The 27,031-nt window shown below is 43.5% G+C and overlaps 1 protein-coding gene across 1 annotated transcript in view; it reads left to right on the forward strand.

The window, feature by feature from the left end:
- The first annotated feature begins 7,832 nt into the window (after nt 1-7,832).
- The window catches only part of LOC102266623 (cationic amino acid transporter 3-like), a 34,836-nt gene continuing 15,637 nt past the window's right edge, over nt 7,833-27,031 (forward strand). Inside the window, exons 1-11 of the mRNA XM_070388296.1 lie at nt 7,833-8,202; nt 8,757-8,915; nt 9,982-10,159; nt 10,360-10,472; nt 10,837-11,059; nt 11,238-11,377; nt 12,031-12,133; nt 12,318-12,514; nt 12,716-12,882; nt 13,152-13,260; nt 26,128-26,221. Coding sequence (XP_070244397.1) covers nt 7,833-8,202; nt 8,757-8,915; nt 9,982-10,159; nt 10,360-10,472; nt 10,837-11,059; nt 11,238-11,377; nt 12,031-12,133; nt 12,318-12,514; nt 12,716-12,882; nt 13,152-13,260; nt 26,128-26,221 — 1,853 coding nt within the window. The remainder of the gene's footprint in view (nt 8,203-8,756; nt 8,916-9,981; nt 10,160-10,359; nt 10,473-10,836; nt 11,060-11,237; nt 11,378-12,030; nt 12,134-12,317; nt 12,515-12,715; nt 12,883-13,151; nt 13,261-26,127; nt 26,222-27,031) is intronic.

Here is a 27,031-nt window from a genome sequence, read left to right on the forward strand (position 1 = left end):
AGGAAGCAATGAATGGAGAATGAGACTGTCAGGTGAAACTTTGATGGAAAAGTTGACATCACCTGATTGTTGTTGATCCCTTACTGATGCGGGAAAGCCAGATATCATGTGATACCCAACGTACTGTGATAGGCAACCCAGAACACTGCCCATACAATAGTCCTGATGAAAAGTTGACTCAGAATTAATCAAGTCTCTACATCAATTGCTTTCCAGGTGGCCCAATGGTAAAGAATCTGCCTGCAATGCAGGAGACCCAGTTTTGATTCCTGTATCAGGAAGATCCCCTGGAGGAGGGCTTGGCAACCCACTCCAGTATTCTTGCCTGGAGAATCCCATGGACAGAGGAGCCTGGTGGGCTACAGGCCATGGGGTTGCAAAGAGTTGGACACAACTGAGTGACTAAGCATTGCACGCCTGCACCCTAGATCACCTAGGAGCTCAGAGCAGACATTAGGGATAGACTCACATTTAAGCTGAAAACAGTCACCCAGGGACTTCCTCGTTGCAAGGGAGCACAGGTTGAATCCCTGGTTGGGGAACCCACATGCCTCACAGTGAGGGCCCCCCTCCCTCCCACCCCCAAAATCAGCCAAACCAGAATGTGGGTAATTCTCCGGGAAGCAAAATGATGCACTTTCTGTAACAATTAAATGATATGACCCAAAGTGATGAGTTCATACAGTTATGTGAAAGTGTTAGTCTCTCAGTTGTGTCCAACTCTTTGTGGCCCCATGGACTGTAGCCCGCCAGGCTCCTCTGTTCATGGGATTCTGCAGGCAAGAATATTTGAGTGGGTTGCCATGCCCTCCTCCAGGGGATCTTCTTGACCCAGGGATCAAACCTGGTCTCCTGCATTGCAAGTGGATTCTTTACCATCTGAGCTACCAGGGAAGCCTTGGAGATATTACTGATTACCATCTGAGCTACCAGGGAAGCCTTGGAGATATTACTGATTTGGTTCTACAGAGTTGACATAAAAGAAAGTCACATTTTTTTTTTCGGTTTCCCAGTGCACATAAAAGTTATGCTTATACTACACTGCAGTCTAGTCAGTGTGCTTAGAATCCTGTCTAAAAAGCCCCAATATACCTACTGTAAGCCACTCCTTTGCCCATTTCTATTTGCTCATCCCTATTTTCCTTAGACCTTAATCATAAGGATGAGATCATTAGGCAACATTTAACTTTCTGCTTTTCTAATTATGCACAATGCCTCACCTAACCTGCTGATTCCTGGATTATAAGGAGTAAGAATGAAGAATTAAGTAGTTAAAGAATGACTGACTCTCTACCCCTAGGTTCCCCTTAGTAAATTTGCAGGTGGACCACAAGGGCAAGAGAACCTCCAGTTGCAGGTGGATCTCCTGAGTAAGATAGTGTCCCAGGGAAGACAAGGAGAAGTCAGCAGCAACAGATAAATGACAGATAATCTGACCTCCTGCCTAAAGGATTAACTGAGGCATTATCATCTTCCTTTTAAAGATTCCCTTCTGGTTCAGCTGGTAAAGAATCCACCTGCAATGTGGGAGACCTGGCTTTGATCCCTGGGTTGGGAAGATCCCCTGGAGAAGGGAAGGGCTACCCACTCCAGTATTCTGGCCTGGAGAATTCCATGGATTCTATAGTCCATGGGGTCGCAAAGAGTCGGACACGACTGAGCGACTTTCACTTTAAAGATTGTCATGGCTGAGAAGAACTGGTATGGACACAAGTCCACCTTCTCCTGAGATAGCTGGCTTTTCTGAATAAAGCATCATTCTTCTCTGCGGAAGCTTGTTCCTTGCTTTATTGTCTGTTGAGTGATGAGCGGCTGAACCAGCGATTGGTTACAAATCTAACTGCTGGGCTAGAATAGCCAATGAGTCAATGCTGGTCACCATGTTTCTGAGTTAATACACCCAGGGCAAATATTCTATCTTAATGCACAATGTTTAAACATGGCAATTTATAGTTAGGATGGCCTACTGCTGGAGCCTGGGCTACCGCAGATGTTAAAGCATTGATAGCCTTTTCTCCTTCTGTCATTCATTCAGTTGGGTCTGGTTGGGTAGAATTTAGTAGTTCATAGAGAGGTTGGAGGAGAAGGCAATTGCATCCCACTACAGTACTCTTACCTGGAAAATCCCATGGATGGAGGAGCCTGGTAGGCTGCAGTCCATGTGGTCGCTAAGAGTCAGACATGACTGACTGACTTCACTTTCACTTTTCACTTTCATGCATTGGAGAAGGAAGTGGCAACCCACTCCAGTGTTCTTGCCTGGAGAATCCCAGGGATGGGGGAGCCTTGTGGGCTGCAGTCTATGGGGTTGCACAGAGTCAGACACGACTGATGCAACTTAGCAGCAAGTCAACTATAACTCAATTAAAAAAAAACGTTCTTCTAGGAGTCAATCACTACATTTAATTCTGTTTTGATGGTCTGTGCCCAGTGTTTTGGCTTTGCAGGTGGCTCAAGTGGCTAAGAAGTCACCTGCCGATTCAGGAGATGCAAGAGATATGGACTTGATCCCTGGGTTGGGAAGATACCCTGGAGTGAAAAATGGCAACCCACTCCAGTGTTCTTACCTGAAAAGTCCCATGGACAGAGGAGCCTGGTGGGCTACAGTCCATGGAGTCACAAAGACTCAGACATGACTGAACACACACACACATGCCCAGTGTTTTAGCATGAGAGTCCCTTGATGCAGATCAGAATCTAGTCAACCCTTCACCAGTACCTCTGTCCCCTTAACACTCCACTTCCTGCTCTGGCATTTTCCTTCCTCAAGAGAAAATCTCATGACCTCTTAGATTATTTCCTTTCCCTGCCATGGCGCTCAGCTCTCCCAGCAAACAGAACTCCTTGAAGAAGTGGACGAGGAGGACACCTTCTCCTTTATCCTCTTCCATCCCTTTGTGCAAGGCTGGATGCAGGTGTGATGCTCATTAAATGCTTTTGTTGCTTGAATTAACAGCAGAGATTTTAAGCCCCCATCTTCTGGTTGGCACACAGTTGGACCTGGGAGTTCCCCCACACTGGAGTCTCTCAGGTCATGTGCAGAATGTGAGAGGTTGAGTAGTGTAAGAGGAATGGGAAGGAGGAGGGTTTAGTGTGGTCCCCGAGTTAACAGCCCCTACTTCTCGGGATCCTTGATGATCAAATGAATTTATGTCCACAGACATAAGCAATAAACAATCTGTAATAAAAATAGGAAAGAGTTTTCTTTGAGCCAAATTGAGGACTATAGCAAGGGAGACAATGTCCCTATAGCTCTGAGAAACTGCTCTGCTGAAGGGTAGTGTCCAGCATCATCTTACACCTCATCCAAACAAAGAACTCATGATGGGGTGCATTTCTTCAAGGTTTCAAAAGAGAGAGACTTGGTACAGAGACAGTGAGACAGCAGTTCCCTGGTATCCAGGAAGGGAACCTTATCTCACAGGGAGTGTTAACATGGACGCCATGAGAAGGGAGTTGCTCATTCTTATCTTCAAAACAGACGTTCTTAACCTCAATAGTTAAAGCAGATGAGCTGTGAGGGTCAGACAGGCTGTCTTAGTTCACACACAGTTCAGGCTAAGCCATGGATAAGCCAGAATGACTTCCCCATTCCTCAATATGTTTTCATCTTCTCCATCACAAGCAGATAAAAATCTTAGAACTTTGTGATCCAGCAATTCTACCTCTGGGAATATACCTGAAAGAATTGAGAGCATACCCTGGGAGAGACATTTGTAAACTCCCGTTGCAGCATTATTCACAATAACGAAAACATGAAAGCAAGCCAAATGCCCATTGACCAAGAAATGGATAAGCCAAATGTGGTATATACCCACAAGAGAATATTCTTCAGTGTTAAAAAGAAAGGGAATTCTAACACATGCTATGGCAGAGAATAACCTAGTGGATATTCTACTAAGTGATATAAACCTGATAGGAAAGGACACGTGTTACATCATTCCACCTAAACGAGGTACCTAGGGTGGTCAGACTCAGAAAAAGAAAGTAGAATGGTGAATGTCAGGAACTGGGAAAGAAGAAGGGGGAATTGTTGATGGGTACAGAGTTGAAGTTTTGCCAGATGAAAAAAGTCCTGGAGTCTGCATGCACAAAATTTGAAGGTATTTAACACAGCTGAACTGGAAACCTAAAGATGGCTATAATGATCAATTTTATGTTATGGGTATTTTACCACACACACACACACACAAACCTCTCAGAACCTCCCCCTGAGGGTAACCACAGAGGAGTCAGGGCTGATAGCAACACTGCAGATGCTCCCCGCCCGCCCAGCCCCATCTCCACCCCAACAACCCAGGGATGAGGACCGTCTTCTGTGCTCAGGACTCCCCACTTCAGTTCTTGGAGATGTCTCAGCTCCAGCCCCGCACGGCTTAACCTCAGCCTCCCTGACTGACCCAGTGCTCCAGGCTCTGCTCCGAGGATCCAGTAAGTCTCAGGTTACCCTCTTCTGTAGGAGACTGGGCGCTGAGTTCATGTCCTCCCAAAGAGACCTCTGCAATCCCAGGGTGCAGGGGGTCAGCCTGGCTCCAGCCTGAGGGTAGAGAGACCCATTTCCTAGATGAAAGTGTCTGCACTGTGTGTGTGTGCATGCATGTGTGTATGTGTGTAAGGAAATGTAGGGGGGATGGATCAGTGCTCTGAGGCTCTAAGACAATTTTTACTCATGTTCAAATAATATTAGAGATTAATTACGCAAAGAGTTGGATATGAATGAGCGACTAGGCACACTACACAACCACAACCCTTGTATAGGGCTTATGATGTGGACCACTGATTTCAGTCTCCTGCATACTGCTGGCCCTTTGAATCTATGGGTTTTTGTTCTGTTGACTTTGGGGCAACTGTAAGGGACTTGAACATCCACAGATTTTGGTAAATGTGGAGATGAAGGCATGGTGACATATTCAGTCATTTTGGGGTTTGCTGCACCCAGTAACTGTGTGAAGCTGGTTGTTATTTATCATGGGCAGCAATTTTTTAAATGATGGTAAAATACATATAGTGTAAATTTGGCCAACTTAATACGTATGGAGTTGAATAATGTTAAGTATATCTACATTTTTATGTAGCCACTCTCTAAAACATTTTAAAACAGTGCCTTCATTTAACAATAACTTCCTAATTTGCCTTCACTCCAGGCCCTGGCCAACCACTATTCTGCATTTGTCTCCATGGCTTTAACTCCTCCTTTGATTTCACAGAAATGAAATCACACATTATTTGTATATTGGTGAATGGCTTATGTCGCTTAGCATAATGTCCTCAAGGGTCCTCCATGTTGTTGCATGAGTCAGAAATTCCTGCCTTTTAAAGACTGAATAATATTCCACTGTATACATAGACCACAATTGTGTTTATCCATTCCTTCATGGATGAACATTTGGGTTGCTTCCAACTTTTATCTACTGTGAATAATGCTGCTGTAAACATGAGTGTGCAAATATCTTTTTGAGACTCTATTTTCCATTTTTTTGCGCATGTACACCCAGATATGGAATTACTGAATCACATGGTAAATCCATCGTTAGTGTTTTGAGGAACTATCGTACTTTATCTATAGCAACTGCACCATTTTGCATTCCTGCTAACATTTCCCAAGGGTTCACCGGTGGCATTTGACAAAGAAGAAAACAGAGGTCCAGAGAAGTAAACGACTTGTGCAGAGGTACAGTGGTGGTGGGGAAGCCAAGATTCTAATCCTAGTTCCCTGGATTTTTGAATACTTGCTCTCAACCAAAGTGTTACATTGGACTTTTGAATACCCTTAGGCAGAGACCCCCCCCTCACAATAACTGGTGGTCACTGGGTCAGCCTAGTCCTACAGAGCAGTGTAGTGAGGAGACATTTCAAGCCCCAAAGGAGCAGCAAAACAGAGTCCTGTCATTTCTGATTCAGAATGAAGGTTAGTCCCCCCTTCCCTCTAGGCACTTGGGAGTTGTAGGGAAAGAGCAAATTAGCCAAGATGGCAGAGTCAGTCTCTCTCACCCCAAACCCTCTCACCCTTGCCCCATGTTTTGTAAATAATGATTAGGTAACAGCAGAGATTACTTATAGCACTGCACATGCCTATCACAAGGTACTCGATTGGCCACCAGTGGCTTTTGTTCTGTAAGTATATAGATAAGCTCCCCCTGGAAAGCCCTGGAGGTGGGGTTGTGTTATGGCTGTGTTATGTCCACATTAGGGCTACGTTACATGATGTTATGGCTGCTGCATCAGCCAGGAGAGAATAAACACGTCTGCAGTTCCACTGGCTCCTTGAGTCTTCTTCCAGCTTTCCTGCTCCTGCCTTGCTTACTCTGGGTTCAGCAAAGAGTGTGCACAGTGAGATACAGGGAGACAACTGGTGCTGTGAGCAGGTTCAGCAAGACAGGAGGCCAGTGTGGTTTGATGCTTTAACTGAGCTGGGCTACACCTCCTACAAATTCCGTCTCCTTCTGCCCAGACTCAGAGTTCTAATTTCTTTTCACACTGCAGGCAGTGAAGTATAAAGCTGCCAGGTTTCAGCATCCTTGACAAAGCAATGTATGGAGTCTGAGATCTCGGATTACTCAGAGAGTCATGGCACACTTATAAAGGAAGGGAGGGGAAAATTATAATAATAATAACACATTTTCCCCAGTTCTGTAGAAGAAAAGAGGATAATGAGTGGTGCAAAGCTTGTGCAAAGTCACACAAGCTAATACAGAGCAGAGCTGGATTTGAACCAGCTGATCTGGTTGATTTCAATTCAGAAACAAGCATTCTTATCCACTTGTGCCAGTGTACATTGAGCATGCTAAGTCACTTCAGTCATGTCCGACTCTGCAACCCCATGGACTGTAGCCCTCCAGTCTCCCCGGTCCAATTCTCTGTGTGTGCATGTGTGTTAATCACTCACTCGTGTCCAACTCTTTGTGACTCCATGGACAGTACCTCTCCAGGCTCTGCTGTCAATGGGATTCTCCAGGTAAGAATACTGGAGTGGGTTTCCATTCCCTCCTCCAGGGGATCTTCCCAACCCAGGGGTTGAGCCCAGGTCTCCTGCATTACAGGCAGATTCTTGACCATCTGAGCCACCAGAGGAACCCACTCTGTCCATTAAACTTATACCAATTAAGCATCTACTGTGTACCTGGCACTGTGTTAGAGGCTTTTGCTTCTGTAGGGGTGGAAAACTTTTCTCTCTAGGTTTCTTGGCTGGTGTAAATAACTAAGTTGACATAAGACAGATTAATACATTTACAGGAGCCCCTCAAAAAACTCTTGAGACTCAGGCATTTAAGGCTTATACACTCCCCTGGGCTAAGGAGAAGCGGGTAGGGATCTGGGGCTTCAAGGAGGAGGAAGACAACCCACAGGAGGATGGGAAGAGCAAGTGCCTGATGAACAAATGTTTGCTCCTTCAGGCAGGTATGTTTTCCTGAAATTAGAAGTTCTCTCTGGTGATAGCTCTCTTCCTGGCATAGGCAGTATAATCTACATTATTTTGAGCAGTTAAGGGAGAGGCAAGGAGCTTCTCCTGAGTCTGCTGGGTCTTAATCATCTTTAGCTTAATACAGCCCACACGTCAAAAGAACACATTTAGGGGAGATAAAACCACTCCCCCTCAGTTCTATTCAAGCAACCCTTCCAGTAACTTTGAAACATATTAAATGCCTGATTTATGTTTGGAAAACCAAAGCACAGAGATGAGAACTTGCCCATTCTGTCCTTATACCACCTACCCCTCATCACTCCATTGCTCCGTGGAACTGGACTCCCAGGGCCAAGGATGGATGGACATTCTTGACGGCTTTGTATGTTGTTTTTCTCAGCAGATCTTAACCTCTTCAACTCCGTCTAGGATGCTGCGTCAGTATGTTCGCCAGTTTCGTCAGGGGCTGGTCCGCAAGTGGCCACTGGAGCCCCGGGAGGAGTCTGAGAGTCGCAGAGCTCCTCCGAGCATCCTCGACCTGGTGATCGTGGGTGTGTGCAGAACTCTGGGGGCTGGCGTGTACGTCCTGATTGGTGTCATAACCCTGCTCATCGCTGGACCAGCGATTGTCATCTGCTTTTTGGTGGTCGCCCTGTCTTCTGTGTTGTCTGAATTCTGCTATGCCGAATATTGGTCCTACGTACCACGCTCCGGTTCTGTGTATCTTTACAGTGTCATCGTCATGGGAAAACCGTGCTCCTTCATCATTGGCTGGAACATCTTACTGTATTTAGTGGCTGGTGAGATGATGGGGAGGGGGATGATGTGGGGCTTAAGATCAGGAAACTAGGAGGGTAACTGGGATCTTCACTCATTCATAAACACTTTGTTAAGGAGCTTGTAGAAGGAAGCTCCAGAAAGCCCCACAGCTTCACTGTACTGAGCTAGCCTGCTTTCTTTAAACATGGGCTGAGAACCCAGAGGAAAGGGCACTGTCGGGGGTGGGTGAGAGGGAGGCAGTTCCCACAGTCTCCTCCCCTCACCGTATGGAAGTCTCTGCTCAGCTGTTGCCTTCATGGGATTTTCCTTTACCACTTGATTTAAAATGTCAGTCCTCATCTCTCAGCCCTCCTGGTCCCACTTCCAAGAAAAGTGTTCTTTTCTCGCAAAACTTTGGTCTCTTCCTAACATTAAATAGTTGACCTATTTTTGAATCATCTATTCTTCTCTCCCCAATCCCATGAAAAGAAACTATTTGAGAGTGAGTATTTTGTCTGTTTCCGCCCTAAATACATCCCAGGGTGCATTGTAGGGGTTTAATTATTGTCCATTAATCTCCCTTCTGCCACTGCAGCTGCTTCCTGCGTGACCAGGGCTTGGAGTTACGCCTTTGACAGCCTCATTGGGAACCACATCTCTAAGGCGTTAGAGAGAACTTTCTCTCCACACATGCCCGCTTTTCTGGCCCCGTACCCAGACTTCATTGCCCTGGGCCTGGTGCTGCTGATGACTGGTGAGAAGGGGTCAGACATGGGATGGGAAGAGTGGGGTTTGAAGGGGGAACTGGTGTTGGAAAGTTGTGGGGTGGCAGAAGGTAAAATTAGGACTGGAAAGAAGGATCAGAGTTATGAGTAAGGGCAGCAAGGCACACAGACCATTGCTTTCCCACCCTGGCACCCTTGACACTTGGTGATGCTTCATCTTTTGGTCTTGAGGGCTGTCCTGAACTTCACACTGTAGGGTTTTGTTTTGTTTTTGTTTTTAATGAATCATAGTCGAATGATGAGTTGCATCCCCAGCCTTACTCACTAGATACTGGTGCTAAATTGTGATCATCAGAATGTCTCCAGACATTGTCAAACATCTCTTGAGTGACAAAATCACCCCAGCTCAGAATCATTTATTTAGAATGACAAAGTTCTTCCTCTGTGTTGAGACCAGATTTTTTTTTTAATTGAGAGGCTATTCTCATAGCATAAAACTGATTTATTGTCTTTCAGTTTTATTGAGATATAATTGACCTACAACATTGTCTATGTTTAAGGTGTACAGAGTGATGATTTGACAGACGTGTGTTGTGAGGTGACTGGTACAGTAAGAAATTAGCCATCTTAAAGTGCTTGTGTCTGCGTGGGTGCTCAGTCATTTCAGTTATGTGTGACTCCTGGTGACCCCATGGACTGTAGCCCATCAGGTTCCTCTGTCCATGGGCTTCTCCAGGCAAGAATACTGGAGTGGGTTGTCATGCCCTCCTCCAGGGGATCTTCCTGATCCAGGAATTGAACATGCATCTTCTTCTTCTGTATTTCGGGCAGGCTTTTTACTGCTGAGTCACCAGGGAAGACCCTTAAAGTGTAGAGTCCAGAGGGACTTAGTCCCTTCACAGTGTGATGACCATCATCTCCATCTAGTTCCAAACATGTTCATCTCCCCAAAAGGAAACCCTGTACCCACCAAACGGTCATTATCCACCCATCCACCGCACCCCCACCACCCTCAAGCCCTGGCAACCACTGGCCTGCTTTCTGTGTCTATGGGTTTAATTACCTTGGATGTCTCATATTCCATCTTTCCCACAGGACTACTGGTTCTGGGAGCTCGTGTGACAACCCTGATTATCAAAGTGTCCACAGGCTTGAACCTTTTTATTCCAATCTTCATGATCCTCTCCGGCTTCATTAAGGGAGACCTGCACAACTGGCAGCTCACAGAACAGGACTACAGATCAAACACATCTGGATCCAGCAGCACCTTTAGGTCAGGAGGGTCCTCTGGGTAATACATGGGTGGTGTTGGTGCAGAGCTGGGAACACGGTGGGGACTAAAGATATCTGGGCTGGCGGATCCAGGTGATGGGGGTCCTGGAGCCCAGGACTTGTGATATGAAGGGAGGAGCCCAGTAGAGATGGCTGAACACACCTCACGCACGTTCTTCCTCTTTCCTTCTTTTACCATAGGTTGGGCCCTCTGGGTTCTGGAGGGTTTGTGCCCTTTGGCTTTGAAGGGATTGTCCAGGGAGCAGCTATACTTTTCACCTCCTATTTTGGTGTTCATGGCATTGTCACTGACGGTAACATGGTCACTGTGTGTCCCATCAGGGGTGTGGGCACTGGTTGGGCTGCCCCTGGGCACAGGGGTTGGTAAAAGGTAAGACCCTGATACTGGGAAAGATTGAGGACATTGGAGAAGGGGACCACAGAGGATGAGATGGTTGGATGACTTCACTGACTCAATGGACATGAGTTTGAGGAAACTCAGGGAGCTAGTGAAGGACAGGGAAGCCTGGCACGCTGCAGTCCATGAGGCTGCAAAGAGTCGTACATGACTGAGTAACTAAACAACAAAAGCCTGCTTTCGGACTTGCGAGAGGAAAGGGGATTTTCTGCTTTCATTCCAGTATCTTTCCTGACCCAGTACTTGCTCCTGTCCTGCAGGGAAGAAAGCCCCAAATCCTCAGCGTTCCATCTCCTTGAGCTTGGTGGTCTCCATCTTCATCGGCTGCCTGGCGTACTCTGGGGTTTCTGCAGCGCTCACCCTCATGGTGCCCTACTACCTGATATACCCTTACAGCCCCTTGCCACAGGCTTTTCTCCAGGTCGGATGGGACCCGGCTGGATATGTCATGGCTGTTGTCTTACTGTGTACTGTTTTATACAGGTGAGCATCCTGGTTTTCTCCCCATCTACTGTCAGATGCTCAGGTACCCCAGCCCCTGGGATTGAGAGACAAGATGAAGGATACCATGTAGACAGGAGCCACGTAGACTGGGAACCGAGGGAGCCCTGGTCTCTCCTGCTTCTGCACACCCTCTCACATTTTCCATCTTCTCTTCCAGCTTCCTATGTGCCATGTTCTCCATGTTTCAGTTGACCTGCGCAATGGCAGCTGACGGGCTCCTTTTCCGAGCTCTTGCCCAGATCCACACCCGTACTGGCACCCCTATCATGGCCATCTTGGCTTCTGGAACTCTTACAGGTGAATAAAGGAAACCTTTTCTTTACTTTTTTAAAAAAATAATTCTATGTATTTATTTTTAATGATTGATGATTGCTTTACAAAATTGATTTGATATCTGTCATACATCAACATGAACCAGCCATAAGTATATCTATGAACCTTCCCTCCTGAGTCTCCCTCCCACCTCTCACCCCTCTAGGTTATTACAGAGCCCTGTTTTGAGCTCCCTGAGTCATACAGAAAATTTCCATTGGCTATCAAATTTGCATACGTTAGTGTATATGCTTCCATGCTACCCTCCATTCATTTCACCCTCTCCTTCTCTCCTGCCCTTGTCCGTCAGTCTGTTTTCCATGTCTGCATCTCCATGGCTGCCCTGTGAATAGGTTCATCAGTACCATCTTTCTCGAGTCCATATATATGCATTAATATATGATGTCTGTTCTTCTCTTTATAACTTACTTCACTCTGAATAATAGGCTCTAGGTTCATCCTCCTCATTAGAACTGACTCAAATGTGTTCCTTTTTATGACTGAATAGTATTCCACTGTATATGTATATTCCACAGCTTCTTTATCCATTCATCCATCAATGGATCATTCTTTGACCAATTTCTTTAACATGAATGTTTCAAGGGACTTTTCACTCCCTCCCCTAACCCTCATTTTAGGGCTCACGGCATCACTCCTCAGGATCCTCGATCTGGTGAAACTCATGTCAGCCGGGATCCTGCCTGCTTACACTCTTGTGGCTGTTTCCATACTTGTCCTCAGGTGAGACCCACTAACCTTGGCTGAGAGCTTTGGACTCTTGGGGTTGATGGGAAGGTGATCCTCTTCTGCCTTCTTGCTGCCTTCTATATGTCTCACTAGGCTTAAGGCAAGAAAGAGGTAGATTATACTGTCTGATGTTAGGGTAGGGCCTGCTGTGAATACTGCCCTGATATCTCTCCTTCAGGTACCAACCAGACCAGATTTTAAGCAAGAGGGAGGAAACAGAGGAGGAAAATGAGATTTCTGGTCATGAAGCAAGTCTTTCAGAACCTGTACCTGAAGCAGGACCCTTAATGATTCTAAAGAGTCTGTGGTTCCCTACCAGCACCACCCCCACCCAGACATCTGGGCAGATTGTCTATGGATGTGCCTCTCTGCTTGGTGAGCAGTGGGATTTCTCTTTGGTCATATTCTGAAATTGACAAGATAGGTTGGGATTCTGTGTCTTTGGCAGTTGAGAAGGGGTCTTGGAGATACAATGGCCCTTCCTGAGGTGGGCAGCCTGGGGAGGGGTGTGACCCAAGGTCCTGACATCTTTGTCTTCTGGGTCCAGCCTGTTCTCCTCCTCCTTGACCCTTGCAGTTCTCCTGCTGAGCATCCTGAGCCTGATTTTGGCCCAGTGGCCCACACGTGTGTTCTCTGGAGACCCTGTGCTCACAACAATGGCTGTGCTGCTGCTGCTGCTCATCACTGGGGTGACAGTCATCATCTGGAGGCAGCCCCAGGACCCCAGTCCTCTTACATTCAGGGTAGGTGGCCTTTTGTGTCCAAAGTGTCCACCTTCAGTGAATGAAGCCTGGGTGATTGAGCTTTAAACTTCTTTGTTGGACCTGAAAGTAAAGAGAGTTGCTAAAACCAATAAACCCTTCCTGGATCCACACTCGCTGCTTTACAGACCCAATCTGGGCAGGCACTGAACACACAGCCTGAATAAGCCTGGAGTCTTCCCACACCATGGGGCAGGTCTCCCTTTCAGACGTCTAGGCTGTGTTCAGGAATGAACTGACTCTGCCCACAGGTTCCTGCTCTGCCTGTCCTCCCACTGGTGAGCATCTTTGTGAACATTTACTTTATGATGCAGATAACTTCTGGGACCTGGATCTTATTTGGCATCTGGATGGCGATTGGTAAGAGACTTTTTAGGGTGAAGAGTCTTCTTGAGTGACCGAATCCAATCCTCTTCCTAGAAGCCCTCCCCAAAACTGTCAGATGCCATAACAGGAAGCCTACTGGGCATTTGTTGGTGAAGAGAGCACTTACTTTTCCTATTCATTGTCTCATTTTCCTACTAGGATCTGTCATATACTTAGGATATGAGATCCAACACAGACTGGCAAGGAACAAACATGAACAGCCACCAGCCTCCACCCCCCAGACTCTGGATTAAAACATCCCCAGTGCTGAATCTGCCTAACTCAAGGAAATTGATGCTGTGTGGAATCCCTCCAAACCCTGGAGGTATCTTCTGGTTTAAGGGGCACTTTGAGCCTCTGTGGAGTGTGAACATGGGATGCATTTATAGCTCTGTATTTATTGCCAGTGGATGTTGTATACTTTTAAAGCAAACTTTTAAAAGCATAATAGACATACTTAAAAGTGCATGCTTCCTAAGTGTGCAGCAAAATGAATTTTCACAACAAAATTACCACAGGGTAGCCAGTAACCAGAGGAAGAAATAAAATATTAAGCAGACATGTGAGAAACAACTTCTTGTGCCTCTTTCCAGCAGGAACACAGAGACTGCCATTTAGGAAGGAAACACAGGTAACTAAGTATTTTGTCAAGATTTACACTTTAAACATTAGGACACAAACAAACTGGAAGTAAACGTGCAAATAGTCACACAAGGAAGTCAGGGTAGCTGTATTACTATCCAAGTAGACTCTGAGAAAAAGAGAAATAATATAGATAAAGTGGATTATTTCACCATAAAATGAGAAATGATTATATTTTTCTTTTCTCCAAGCTTTACTGAGGCAGTGTGCTGCTGCTGCTGCTAAGTCGCTTCAGTTGTGTCCGACTCTGTGCGACCCCATAGACGGCAGCCTACCAGGCTCCCCGTCCCTGGGATTCTCCAGGCAAGAACACTGGAGTGGGTTGCCATTTCCTTCTCCAATGTATGAAAGTGAAAAGTGAAAGTGAAGTCGCTCAGTCGTGTCCGACTCTTAGCGACCCGTTAGCTTTCTATCTCAGACTCAGAGTAACACAGTTGAGCTGATGAAGAAAACTTCTTAATTAAAAACAACAACCAAACCAAAACTCCTGCATTGGGGAGTGGGGAAATGGAGTCATAGGTAATTGCTGGTTGATAAATGGTTACTGATGGGTGTAACTAAAAGGTAAGAAGTTAAAAGTATAACTAAAAGATAATTTTTAGTGTAAGAAAAGTTAGTAACTTTTAGTGTAATGGAAAAAAAGAGTGCAACCAAACTGTAACTAAAAGGTAAGAAGTTATCTTGGAGAGACAAGACAAAAAGATGTTGCTACAGAACAAAATGCTCAAAATCAAGATTATGGATGTTCAAGAATCTGGTAAGAATGAAATAGAGGATTGTTTGTGGGAATGAACAACTGAAGTAGAGTGAAGGGAGGATGGATGTCAAGAAACCAAATACAAGTTATTAGATGAACCTATGAATAAATGGAGGAAGATGAATAGAATTTGGAAAATCACTACCTTTCAAGTGAAAGCCTGAATGAATTACAGGCTTAAGATGTAATTAATGGAGACTGAATCTTTTGGGTAAAACTTTGATAGAACAGGTTGACACCACCTGGTTATCATTCTTCCTTACTGACGTGGAATAACCTTATTGACTCTCACATTATACCCAATGTGCTGTAAGAGGCAATACACAACACTGCCCATAAAGTAGTCCTGAAGAAAATTTGAATCAGAATTAATCACGTCTTTAGATCAACTATGAGCTCATAGCAGACATAGGGATAGATTCACATTTCAACTGAAAACTTCATCAGCCAGGGACTTCTCTGGAGACTGTGGGTAGGGATGGTAGGGAGAGGGGATGATGAACAGACAGGTTCCATCCCTGGTCGGGTAACCCACATGCCAAAGGAAGTTCAGTTCAGTTCAGTCGCTCAGTCGTGTCCGACTCTTTTTGACCCCATGAACTGCAGCATGCCAGGCCTCCCTGTCCATCATCAACTCCCGGAGTTCACCCAAACTCACGTCCATCGAGTTAGTGATGCCATCCAGCCATCTCATCCTCGTCGTCCCCTTCTCCTCCTGCCCCCAATTCCTCCCCACATCAGAGTCTTTTCCAGTGAACTCTTTCCAGTGAAGTCTTTTCCAGTCAACTCTTCACACAAGGTGGCCGAAGTATTGGAGTTTCAGCTTCAGCATCAGTCCTCCCAAAGAACACCCAGGACTGATCTCCTTCAGAATGGACTGGTTGGATCTCCTTGCAGTCCAAGGGACTCTCAAGAGTCTTCTCCAACACCACAGTTCAAAAGCATCAATTCTTCGGCGCTCAGCCTTCTTCACAGTCCAACTCTCTCATCCATACATGACCACTGGAAAAACCGTAGCCTTAACTAGATGGACCTTTATTGGCAAAGTAATGTTGCCGGGAGCAGGAGCTCCGCCCGTGGCAAAGGTCATGAGGAAGGAGGCTTGGTATACGCAAAGGTGGGATCGAGCCTCAGGAGTCCCCCTGGAAATTCTCGAGCATCTACCCCCAAAACCAGAGTCTGCCTACTTTCTGCTTTGTGCTCTCACCTACACCTCTGACTTTACGGGGGGCTGTCCCCCACTACCTCTCTCTGAAAAAAAGAGTTAACTTACAGCTCCAGTTAATAAAGTTCCTGGGTGTAATAGTACAAACTCCTTTGGAAGTCCTCTAGCCTGCCTGAATAGGTTTTTCTGGCCACATGTGATTGCTCAGAGCCTCCTAGCTGTGAGAGGCATGAGATGTTCTAAACTGTCTGAATACAGATTCCTTTGAGCAGTTAAAAGATTGATTAGAAATTGTATTGGTGAAGGGTTTTTCACTTGTTGGGCCAATGTTAGCTGCTAAGTCTCCATATCCCTTACCTGCTGTGTCCCTGGCAGTGTATTGATCAATATAATTGGTGTAAGTAGTAGCTTTAATATTTGTAACCTTGGACCCTTGAGTTAATTCTTTTTCTTGTTATAGCCCACCACACCTTTGCCCTATAGGAATGCAACTTTATCTAATGCTTTTGGAGGGTGGCGCTTGACTAATCACTTTTAGAGAAAAATAAGTTTTCTGAAGAAAGGGTCTTAAAATGTTAACAGGCCTCTGGGCCAGAAGATGATGCAAATCACCTAAACTTTTGCATATGATAAGTTTGCAGGAAGAAAGCCTGGCTTACTGCATGACTCTACCCCTTCCCCCATTATCCTCTATGCATAACTTAAGGTATAAAAACTACTTTGGAAAATAAAGTGCGGGCCTTGTTCACCGAAACTTGGTCTCCCCATGTCGTTCTTTCTCTCACCTTCTGGCTGAATTATTCAGCCTCTTTTCTCCACTGAATTTCCTCACTGAGCTCTCCTTATTTAACCACTCTTTATATCCTTAATTAACGTTTAATTAAGCAATTGTTTCCTGATCCTCGCCGACGCCGTCCTGGCTTCGAATTCCCTGGATCCACCGGGGCTGGACCCTGGCATAATGTCTCTGCTTTTGAATATGCTATCTAGGTTGGTCATAACTTTCCTTCCAAGGAGTAAACGTCTTTTAATTTCATGGCTGTAATCACCATCTGCAGTGATTTTGGAGCCCCCCCAAAATAAAGTCAGCCAGTGTTTTCACTGTTTCCCCATCTATTTCCCATGAAATGATGGGACCAGATGCCATAATCTTTGTTTTCTGAATGTTGAGCTTTAAGCCAACTTTCTCACTCTCCTCTTTCACTTTCGTCAAGAGGCTTTTTAGTTCCTCTTCACTTTCTGCCATAAGGATGGTGTCATCTGCATATCTGAGGTTATTGATATTTCTCCCAGAAATCTTCATTCCAGCTTGTGCTTCTTCCAGCCCAGCATTTCTCATGATGTACTCTGCATATAAGTTAAATAAACAGGGTGACAATATACAGCCTTGACGAACTCCTTTTCATATTTGGAACCAGTCTGTTGTTCCATGTCCAGTTCTAACTGTTGCTTCCTGACCTGCATACAGATTTCTCAAGAGGCAGGTCAGGTGGTCTGGTATTCCCATCTGTTGAAGAATTTTCTACAGTTTATTGTGATCCACACAGTCAAAGGCTTTGTCATAGTCAATAAAGCAGAAGTATATGCTTTTCCGGAACTCTCTTGCTTTTTCCATGATCCAGTGGATGTCGCCAATTTGATCTCTGGTTCCTCTGCCTTTTCTAAAACCAGCTTGAACATCTGGAAGTTCACAGTTCACGTATTGCTGAAGCCTGGCTTGAAGAATTTTGAGCATTACTTTACTAGTGTGTGAGATGAGTGCAATTGTGCGGTAGTTTAGCATTCTTTGGGATTCGAATGAAAACTGACCTTTTCCAGGCCTGAGGCCACTGCTGAGTTTTCCAAATTTGCTGGCATATTGAGTGCAACACTTTCACAGCATCATCTTTCAGGATTTGAAATAGCTCAACTGGAATTCCATCACCTCCACTAGCTTTGTTCATAGTGATGCTTTCTAAGGCCCACTTGACTTCACATTCCAGGATGTCTGGCTCTAGGTGAGTGATCACACCATCATGATTATCTTGGTCATGAAGATCTTTTTTGTACAATAAAAAAATAAAGAAGTTAGTGTAAGAGTCAACTACTACATTTAAGTCCTGTTTTGATGGTCTGTGTCCAGGGTCTTATCTTAGGGGTTACTTGATAGATTTCAGAATCTAGTCAACCCTTCACCAATACCCCACACCACTCCCTTCACCACTCCACTTCCCGCTCCCTGGTTTTCCTTCCTGAAGACTGGAGCTCCTTACCTCTTACATCCCGTTTCCCTCCTTGCCTGTGTGCTCAGCAAACAGAACTCCTTGAAGAAGAAGACAAGGAGGACACCTTCCCATTTACCCTCTTCCACCCCTTTGTGCAAGGCTGAACACAAGTGCGATGCTTATTCAATGCTGTGCTGCTTGAATTAATATCAGATGTTAAATTCCTCTCCTCCTGGTTGGGGTCCAGCTGGGCTTGGGGTCCCCCTACACTGGAGTGTCTCAGGTCATGTGCAGACTGTGGGGAGTTGAGAAGTGTAAGAGGACTGGGAGGGAGCAGGGTCTGAGTGGGACCCCCAGTTTCACAGCCCCTACTTTGCAGGGTCCTTGGTGATCAAAAATTTAAGCAGCCAAAGAAATAATCAATAAACAATCTGTAATGGGAATAGGGAAACATTTTGTTTGAGCTAAATTGAGGATTATACTCTAGAGACAAATGCTCAGATAACTCTGAGGAACTGCTTTCTTGAAGCACCTTTTTCAATACTGTCTTATACCTTGTCTGACCAAAGAACAAACACCACGCATGACAGGGTGCTCTCCTTCAAGGTTTTAAGAGACAAACTAGTGCACAGACAGTGAGACGACAGGACCCTTGTGTCTAGGAAGGGAACTTTACCTTCCAGGGCATGGACCTGTAAGAAGACAGTTGCTCATCCTTATCTTCAAAATAGACTTTCTTGTTTTTTAAATTAATTTAATTATTTTAATTGGAGGCTAATTACTTTACAATATTGTAGTGGTTTTTGCCAAACATTGACATGAATCAGCCTCGGACGCAAATGTGTTCCCCATCCAGAAGCCCCCTCCCGCCTCCCTCCCCATCCCATCCCCAGGGTCATCCCAGTGCACCAGCCCTGAACACCCTGTCTCATTCATCAAACCTGGACTGGCGATCCACTTCACATATGATAATATACACGTTTCAATGCTATTCTTTCAAATCATCCCACCCTCACTTTCTCCCACAGAGTCCAAACGACTGTTCTTTACATCTGTGTCTCTTTTGCTGTCTTGCATATAGGGTCATCGTTACCATCTTCCTAAATTCCATATATATGTGTTAGTATACTATATTGGTGTTTTTCTTTCTGACTTACTTCACTCTGTATAATAGGCTCCAATTTCATCCACCTCATTAGAACTAATTCAAATGCACTCTTTTAATGGCCAAGTAATATTCCATTATGTATATGTACCATAGCTTTCACATCCATTCATCTGCCGATGGACATCTAGCTTGCTTCCATGTCCTGGCTATTATAAACAATGCTGCAATGAATTGGGGTACACGTGTCTCTTTCAATTCTGGTTTCCGTGGTGTGTATGCCCAGCAGTGGGACTGCTGGTTCGTATCGCAGTTTTATTTCCAGTGTTTTAAGTAATCTCCACACTGTTCTCCATAGTGGCTGTACTAGTTTGCATTCCCACCAACAGTGTAATAGGATTCCCTTTTCTCTGAACCCTCTCTAGCATTTCCTGTTTGTAGACTTTTTGATAGCAGCCATTCAGGCCGGTGTGAGATGGTACCTCACTGTGGTTTTGATTTGCATTTCTCTGATAATGAGTGATGTTGAGCATCTTTTCTTGTGTTTGTTAGCCATCTGTATGTCTTCTTTGGAGAAATGTGTGTTTAGTTCTTTGACCCATTTTTTGATTGGGTCATTTATTTTTCTGGAATTGAGCTGCATGTATATTTTTGAGATTTATTCTTTGTCAGTTACTTTGTTTGCTATTCTTTTCTCCCATTCTGAAGGCTGTCTTTTCACCTTGCTTATGGTTTCCTTCGTTGTGCAAAAGCTTTTCAGTTTAATTAGGTCCCCTTTGTTTATTTTTGCTTTTATTTCCATTACTCTGGGAGGTGAGTCATAGAGGATCCTGCTGTGATTTATGTCAGAGAGTGTTTTGCCTATGTTTTCCTCTAGGAGCTTTATAGTTTCTTGTCTTACATTTAGATCTTTAATCCATTTTGAGTTTATTTTTGTGTATGGTGTTAGAAAGTGTTCTAGTTTCATTCTTTTACAAGTGGTTAATCAGTTTTCCCAGCACCACTTGTTAAAGAGATCGTCTTTTCTCCATTGTATATTCTTGCCTCCTTTGTTAAAGATAAGGTGTCCATAGGTGTGTCGACTTATTTCTGGGCTTTCTATTTTGTTCCATTGATTTATATTTCTGTCTTTGTGCCAGTAACATACTGTCTTGATGACTGTAGCTTTGTAGTATAGTCTGAAGTCAGGCAGGTCAATTCCTCCTGTTCCATTCTTCTTTCACAAGATTGCTTTGGCTATTCGAAGTTTTTTTGTATTTCCATACAAATTGTGAAATCATTTGTTCTAGGTCTCTGAAAAACACCATTGGTAGCTTGATAGGGATTGCATTGAATGTGTAGATTGCTTTGGGTAGTATACTCATTTTCAGTATATTGATTCTTCCAATCCACGAAACATGGTATATTTCTCCATCTATTTGTGTCCTCTTTGATTTCTTTCATCAGTGCTTTATAGTTTTCTATATATAGGTCTTTTCTTTCTTTAGGTAGACTTATTCCTAAGTATTTTATTCTTTTTTTGCAATGGTGAATGGAATTGTTTCCTTAATTTCTCTTTCTGTTTTCTCATTGTTAGTGTATAGGAATACAAGGGATTTCTGTGTGTTAATTTTATATCCTGCAACTTTACTATAGTCATTGATTAGCTCTAGTAATTTTCTGGTGGAGTCTTTAGGGTTTTCTATGTAGAGGATCATGTCATCTGCAAACAGTGAGAGTTTTACTTCTTCTTTTCCAATCTGGATTCCTTTTATTTCTTTTTCTTCTCTGATTGCTGTGGCTAAAACTTCCAAAACTATGTTGAATAGTAGTGGTGAGAATGGGCACTTGTCTTGTTCCTGACTCTTGGGGAAATGCTTTCAATTTTTTCCCCATTGAGGATAATGTTTGCTGTGGGTTTATAATATATGGCTTTTATTATGTTGAGGTATGTTCCTTCTACTCCTGCTTTCTGGAGGATTCTTATCATAAATGGATGTTGAAATTTATCAAAGGCTTTCTCTATATCTATTGAGATAATCATATGGTTTTTATCTTTTAATTTGTTAACTTGGTGTATCACATTGATTGATTTGTGGATATTAAAGAATACTTGCATCCTTGGGATAAAGCCCACTTGGTCATGATGTATGATCTTTTTAATATGTTGTTGGATTCTGTTTGATGAATTTCATTAAGGATTTTTGCATCGATGTTCATCAGTGATATTGGGCTGTAGTTTTCTTTTTTTGTGGCATCTTTGCCTGGTTTTGATATTAGGGTGATGGTGGCCTGTTAGAATGAGTTTGGGAGTTTACCTTCCTCTTCAATTTTCTGGAAGAGTTTGAGTAGGATAAGTTTTAGCTCTTCTTTAAATTTTTGGTATAATTCAGCTGTGAAGCCATCTGGTCCTAGGCTTTTGTTTGCTGGAAGATTTCTGATTACAGTTTCGATTTCTGTGCTTGATGGGTCTGTTAAGATTTTCTATTTCTTCCTGGTTCAGTTTTGGAAAGTTATACTTTTCTAAGAATTTGCCCATTTCTTCCAAGCTGTCCGTTTTATTGGCATATAGTTGCTGATAGTAGTCTCTTATGATCTTTCGTATTTCTGTGTTGTCTGCTGTGATTTCTCCATTTTCATTTCTAATTGTGTTGATTTGATTCCTCTCCCTTTGTTTCTTGATGAGTCTGGCTAATGGTTTGTCTATTTTATTTATCTTCTCAAAGAAGCAGCTTTTAGCTGTGTTGATTTTGGCTATGATCTCCTTTGTTTCTTTTTCATTTCTTTCTGCCCTAATTTTTAAGATTTCTTTCCTTCTACTAACCCTGGTGTTCTTCGTTCCTTCCTTTTCTAGTTGCTTTAGGTGTAGAGCTAGGTTATTTATTTGACTTTTCTCTTGTTTCTTGAGGTAAGCTTGTATTGTTATGAACATTCTCCTTAGCACTAAGTTCCATAGGTTTTGGGTTGTTGTGTTTTCATTATCATTCTTTTCTATGCATATTTTGATTTATTTTTTTTTATTTCTTCTGTGATTTGTTGGTTCTTCAGAAGCATGTTGTTTAGCCTCCATATGTTTGTATTTTTAACAGTTTTGTTTTTTCCTGTAGTCTTACTGCATTGTGAACAGAAAAAATGCTTGGAATGATTTCATTTTTTTTGAATTTACCAAGGCTATATTTATGGCCCAGGATGTGATCTATCCTTGAGAAGGTTCCGTGTGCACTTGAGAAAAGGATGAAATTCATTGTTTTGTGGTGAAATGTCCTATAGATATAAATTAGGTCTAATTGGTCCATTGTATCATTTAAAGTATGTGTTTCCTTGCTAATTTTCTGTTCAATTGATCTATCCATAGGTGTGAGTGGGATATTAAAGTCTCCCACTATTATTGTATTACTGTTAATTTTCCCTTTCCTACTTGTTAGCATTTGCCTTACATATTGCGGTGCTGCTATGTTGGATGTATGTACCTTTTTAATTGTTATATCTTCTTCTTGGATTGACCCTTTGATCATTATGTAATGTCCTTCTTTGACTCTTTTCACAGCCTTTGTTTTAAAGTCTATTTTATTTGATATGAGTATTGCTACTCCTGCTTTTTTCTTTTTTTGGTCTCCATTTGTGTGAAATATCTTTTTCCAGCCATTCACTTTCTGTGTGCATGTGTCCCTTGTTTTGAGGTGGGTCTCTTGTAGACAGCAGATATAGGGGTCTTGTTTTTGTATTCATTCAGCCAGTCTTTGTCTTTTGGTTGGAGGCATTCAACACATTTACATTTAAGGTAATTATTGGTAAGTATGATCCTGTTGTCATTTACTTTGTTGTTTTGGGTTCTAGTTTATACACCCTTTTTGTGTTTCCTGTCTAGAGAAGATCCTTTAGCATTTGTTGAAGAGCTGATTTGCTGGTGCTGAATTTCTCAGCTTTTGCTTGTCTGTAAAGCTTTTGATTTCTCCTTCATATTTGAGGAGATCCTTGCTGGATAGTCATATGGGTTGTATGTTTTTCTCTTTCATCAGTTTAAGTATGTCCTGCCATTCCTTTCTGGTCTGAAGAGTTTCTATTGAAAGATCAGCTGTTATCCTTATGGGAATCCCCTTGTGTGTTATTTGTTGTTTTTCCCTTTCTGCTTTTAATATTTTGAAAAGTTTTCTTTACCTCAAGGTTAAAGCAGATGTGCTTTGAGGGTCTGATAGGCTGTCTTTGTTTACACAAAGTTCAGGCTAAACCACAGACAAGCCAAACTGACTTCCCCATATCTCAGTATGTGAACATTTTCTCCATCACAGAATATAAAATATCTTAGAAACATATGATCCTGCAATTCTACCTCCGAGGATAAGCCCAGAAGAGTTGAAATCACATTTGGGGAGAGACGTGTACACTCGTGTTCACAGCACCATTATTCACAGTAACTAAGACATGAAAGCAACCCAAGTGCTTATTGACCAAAGCATGGTTAAGCCAATGTGGTAGGTACCAATAACACAGTATCAGTTCAGTTTAGTCGCTCAGTCATGTCCGATTCTGTGACCCCATGAATTGCAGCACGCCAGGCCTCCCTGTCCATCACCAACTCCCGGAGTTCACTCAGACTCACGTCCTTCGAGTCAGTGATGCCATCCAGGCATCTCATCCTCTGTCATCCCCTTCCCCTCCTGCCCCCAATCCCTCCCAGCATCAGAGTCTTTTCCAATGAGTCAACTCTTCGCATGAGGTGGCCAAACTACTGGGGTTTCAGCTTTAGCATCATTCCTTCCAAAGAAACCCCAGGGCTGATCTCCAGAATGGACTGGTTGGATCTCCTTGCAGTCCAAGGGACTCTCAAGAGTCTTCTCCAATACCACAGTTCAAAACCATCAATTCTTCGGCACTCAGCCTTCTTCTCAGTCCAACTCTCAAATCCATACATGACTACTGGAAAAACCATAGCCTTGACTAGATGAACCTTTGTTGGCAAAATAATGTCTCTGCTTTTGAATATGCTATCTAGGTTGGTCATAACTTTCCTTCCAATGAGTAAGCGTCTTTTAATTTCATGGCTGCAGTCACCATCCGCAGTGATTTTGGAGCAAAAAAAAAAAAAAAAGTCTGACACTGTTTCCACTGTTTCCCCATCTATTTCCAATGAAGCGATGGGACCAGATGCCATGATCTTTGTTTTCTGAATGTACAGCTTTAAGCCAACTTTTTCACTCTCCACTTTCACTTTCATCAAGAGGCTTTTTCGTTCCTCTTCACTTTCTGCCATAAGGATGGTGTCATCTGCATATCTGAGGTTACTGATATTTCTCCCGGCAATCTTGATTCCAGCTTGTGTTTCTTCCAGTCCAGCGTTTCTCATGATGTATTCTGCATAGAAGTTAAAGTTAAGCAGGGTGACAATATACAGCCTTGATGTACTCGTTTTCCTATTTGGAACCAGTCTGTTGTTCCATGTCCAGTTCTAACTGTTGCTTCCTGACCTGCATACAGATTTCTCAAGAGGCAGGTCAGGTGGTCTGGTACTCCCATCTCTTTCAGTATTTTCCACAGTTTATTGTGATGCACAAAGTCAAAGGCTTTGGCATAGTCAATAAAGCAGAAATAGATGCTTTTCTGGAACTCTCTTGCTTTTTCCATGATCCAGTGGATATTGGCAATTTGATCTCTGGTTCCTCTGCCTTTTCTAAAACCAGCTTGAACATCAGGAAGTTCATGGTTCACATATTGCTGAAGCCTGGCTTGGAGAATTTTGAGCATTACTTTACTAGCGTGTGAGATGAGTGCAATTGTGCGGTAGTTTGAGCATTCTTTGGCATTGCCTTTCTTTGGGATTGGAATGAAAACTGACCTTTTCCAGTCCTGTGGCCACTGCTGAGTTTTCCAAATTTGCTGGCATATTGAGTACAGCACTTTCACAGCATCATCTTTCAGGATTTGAAATAGCTCAACTGGAATTCCATCACCTCCACTAGCTTTGTTCATAGTGATGCTTTCTAAGGCCCACTGGACTTCACATTCCAGGATGTCTGGCTCTAGGTCAGTGATCACACCATCATGATTATCTGGGTCGTGAAGATCTTTTTTGTATACTTCTTCTGTGTATTCTTGCCACCTCTTGATATCTTTTGCTTCTCGTAGGTCCATATCATTTCTGTCCTTTATCGAGCCCATCTTTGCATGAAATGTTCCCTTGGTATCTCTAATTTTCTTGAACAAACCTCTAGTCTTTCCCATTCTGTTGTTTTCTTCTATTTCTTTGCATTGGTGGCTGAGGAAGGCTTTCTTATCTCTTCTTGCTATTCTTTGGAACTCTGCATTCAGATGTTTATATCTTTCCTTTTCTCCTTTGCTTTTCACTTCTCTTCTTTTCACAGCTACTTGTAAGGCCTCCCCAGACAGCCATTTTGCTTTTTTGCATTTTTTTCCATTGGGATGTTCTTGATCCCTGTCTCCTGTACAATGTCACGAACCTCATTCCATAGTTCATCAGGCACTCTATCTATCAGATCTAGGTCCGTAAGTCTATTTCTCACTTCCACTGTATACTCATAAGGGATTTGATTTAGATCATACCTGAATGGTCTAGTGGTTTTTCCTACTTTCTTCAATTTCAGTCTGAATTTGGTAATAAGGAGTTCATGATCTGAGCCAGTCAGCTCCTGGTCTTTTTTTGTTGTTGTTGACTGTATACAGCTTCTCCATCTTTGGCTGCAAAGAATATAATCAATCTGATTTCAGTGTTTACCATCTGGTGATGTCCATGTCCGTTGTACGTTACCACAGTTAAAAAACATCTTTGAAAATCCCCTGACTGTAACCACAGAAGTGTTAAGGGCTAACAGGAACTTTGCAGAAGCTTCCGGTCCTCCCAGCCTCCTCCCCACCCCAACTACCCAGAGGTTAAGGTTTGTCTTCTGTGCTCGGGCACTTCCCTCTTTGGTTTTTGGACAAACATCAGCTCCTGCCCTGCGCGACTTAACCTCAGCCTCCCTGACTGACCCAGTGCTCCACACTCTGCTCCTAGGATCCAGTAAGTCTCGGGTCACCCTCTTCTGTAGGAGACTGGGTGCTGAGTTCACATCCTCCCAAAGAGACCTCTGCAACCCCAGAGTGCAGGGGTCAGCCCGGCTCCAGCCTGAGGGTGGAGAGACCCGTTTTCCAGATGAAAGTAGAAGGATCTGGGAGCTGTTGTGTTTGTGTGAGAAGGGGAGGGGCTGGGAGAGATTGGATCTATGTCCAAAGGCTCTTCGACCGGTTTTAGACTGGTGCTCATTCAACATTCAGATGACCCTCACATAGAGTTTGTGATTTGAGTACCACTGCCTTCAGTCTCCTGTCTCCTTTCTGCCCTCCATGTCTGCTGATGCCTCATCTAGGAGCTGAGCATTCCGCTGAGGACGACTCACTGGTGTTTCATGTTAAGTTACCTTGGAGTTTTGTACGCTCAGCGTCTCTCTGAAGCTGGCTCTCCTGTTTATCACTGGCATCATTTTTTTTTTTAATTGTGGTAAAATACACATAAATTTGCCATCTTCAACATTTTTAAATGAACGGTTCAGCAATATTGGGTAAATTTACACAGCTGTGCCACCAATTTGCAGAACTCTTTTCGTCTTGTAAAACTGAAACCAGATTCTCATTTACCAATGACTTCCTATTTTTCCTGTCACCCAGTCTCTAGTAAACCACTGATCTATTTCTGTCTGTGTAAATTTGACTATATCAGGTACTTCATTGAAGTGAACCATACAGTATTTGTCTTTTGGAGACTGCCTTTTTATCATTTAGCATATTGTTCTCAAGTCTCTTGTCCACTAGGGTATTGTCCCTGTTGTAGCATGGGTCAGAATTTCCTGTCTTTTTATTCCTGAATAATATTCCTCTGTAGGCACACATCACTTTCTATTTATCCATTTTTCGTGGATGGT

The sequence above is a fragment of the Bos mutus genome, chromosome 18 (genome assembly GCF_027580195.1).
Source record: "Bos mutus isolate GX-2022 chromosome 18, NWIPB_WYAK_1.1, whole genome shotgun sequence".
NCBI classification, from domain to species: Eukaryota; Metazoa; Chordata; class Mammalia; order Artiodactyla; family Bovidae; genus Bos; species Bos mutus.